The sequence below is a fragment of the Dipodomys ordii genome, unplaced genomic scaffold, assembly GCF_000151885.1.
Source record: "Dipodomys ordii isolate 6190 unplaced genomic scaffold, Dord_2.0 Scaffold76, whole genome shotgun sequence".
Taxonomy (NCBI): Eukaryota; Metazoa; Chordata; class Mammalia; order Rodentia; family Heteromyidae; genus Dipodomys; species Dipodomys ordii.
In genome coordinates, this window is record NW_012267292.1 from 7207297 (window position 1) to 7209364 (window position 2068).

Genomic DNA, 2068 nt, shown 5'->3' on the forward strand with positions numbered 1-2068 from the left:
CGCCGAGGCCGCCAAGCAGTGCAGCCCCTGCTCGGCCGCGGCGCAGAGTTCGTCGGGGCCGGCGGCGCTGCCCTATGGCTATTTCGGCAGCGGCTATTATCCCTGCGCCCGCATGGGCCCGCACCCCAACGCCATCAAGTCGTGCGCACAGCCCGCCTCGGCCGCCGCGGCCGCCGCCTTCGCGGACAAGTACATGGACACGGCCGGCCCCGCGGCCGAGGAGTTCAGCTCCCGCGCTAAGGAGTTCGCCTTCTACCACCAGGGCTACGCAACCGGGCCTTACCACCACCACCAGCCAGTGCCTGGCTACCTGGATATGCCGGTGGTGCCGGGGCTCGGGGGCCCCGGCGAGTCGCGCCACGAACCCCTGGGTCTTCCCATGGAAAGCTACCAACCCTGGGCGCTGCCCAACGGCTGGAACGGCCAAATGTACTGCCCCAAAGAGCAGGCGCAGCCTCCCCACCTCTGGAAGTCCACTCTGCCCGGTAAATGGCGCCCCCTTTCCAGACCCGGTCTTCACACTCTGCTCCAGCTTCTCCTCCGCTCACACTCGGGGTCACTCGGGTGCCCCTTCTTGCTCTTTTTTTCCTGGCCTGGCTTGCCCTAGCGGCATTGCACCCCTGGGAGCCTGACCCCGCCTGGCTGGCGCTGTCCACAGTGCCCTCAGTTGAGCTGGCCCCTGGCCCTTCCTGGGTGAGGGGTGGCTGGGAGGGAGCATGTGGGGACCACAGCTAGCTTCCTTCTCCCTCTGCGCCCCGCCCTCCCCAGCCCTTGACAATGACTTCAAGCTGAAAACTGACCTGATATTTGGCTTTGCCTGATTGCCCCAGTTCGATCCCTTAAAAAAGAAAAAAGAAAAAAAAATCATGGTAGAAGAAGCGAGTGTTGGGGCTGCCCAGAGGCGCCAGGCACCAAGTGCTGGGCCTCGAGCCTAGGCGACGCAGGGAACTCAGGCGCGCTTTACATGCGGGATAACCGATTGGGACGGTACCTTGAAGTGTGGGCAACTTCATTTCAGTGTAAAACTAGCCATCTTCCACAGGGACCCACCAGACTTTGGCAGAAAGCCGGGACTGTACAACTCGTGGCAAAGAACAGCCAGGCGCTGCAAGGCGGGTGGCTCAGGTTGAGTTGTCGCCTGTGTCCTATCTCCAGTCTGCTCCCTGTGTAACTTGCCTTCTCCCTTATCTTCCAGACGTGGTTTCTCACCCCTCGGATGCCAGCTCCTATAGGAGAGGAAGAAAGAAACGGGTGCCCTACACCAAGGTGCAATTAAAAGAACTTGAACGGGAATACGCCACGAACAAATTCATTACCAAGGACAAACGGAGGAGGATATCAGCCACGACGAACCTCTCAGAGCGGCAGGTCACAATCTGGTTCCAGAACAGGAGGGTCAAAGAGAAAAAAGTTATCAACAAACTGAAGACTACCAGTTAATGGATTTTAAAACTGGAGCGGAGGGCAACTTGAAGAAATGCTTCAGAACTCGTTGCTTTGCTCACATAATGATAACGATGCTTAATAATAATTGAAGAGTTGGAAAGAGAGACACTGGGTTTTTTGCTCTCCTAAGGAGGAATTTCTTTCTCTTTAATGGAACCTACAACGTTTAAAATACTTTAGGAAATGATAAAGACTACCAATTCTTCTGCCTACCCTACCAGATCATTAAATGACAAACTCTAGAGTCAAAACATCAACCCCCAGATACGAAATTTCAGATTCCTTACGAATTTACTAAAATCTTGTAAGTATTTATGTGACTGTTATATTTTAGGATATTGTGTTAGATGGTAAATAATCTGGAAGTTGGTTCCAAAAGCAAGAGGCTGTTTGAAACATCTGCTTGTCCTTCTTAGGTCGGAGTCCCCTTTGCATGTTAAATGCCTGCTCAGGTAAATCTTAGTGAAATTCCTAACATTGTGTGTTCTGAAAAAAAAAGTTTCATGTATAGATTTAGAGGGGGGAAGAGAAGGTAATGAAATAATGATCTCGAACTACTTATGAAGGGAGAAAGAAGAGAGAGATCTTCTGAGGATCAGTTGATAGCAAATACGGCAGGCTA

The 2068-nt window shown here is 52.9% G+C and overlaps 1 protein-coding gene across 1 annotated transcript in view; it reads left to right on the top strand.

The window, feature by feature from the left end:
- The window catches only part of Hoxa13 (homeobox A13), a 2538-nt gene extending 1052 nt beyond the window's left edge, over window positions 1–1486 (top strand). Inside the window, exons 3-4 of the mRNA XM_013024389.1 lie at window positions 8–485; window positions 1196–1486. Coding sequence (XP_012879843.1) covers window positions 8–485; window positions 1196–1440 — 723 coding nt within the window. The 3' untranslated portion in view covers window positions 1441–1486. The remainder of the gene's footprint in view (window positions 1–7; window positions 486–1195) is intronic.
- Window positions 1487–2068: the final 582 nt, after the last annotated feature.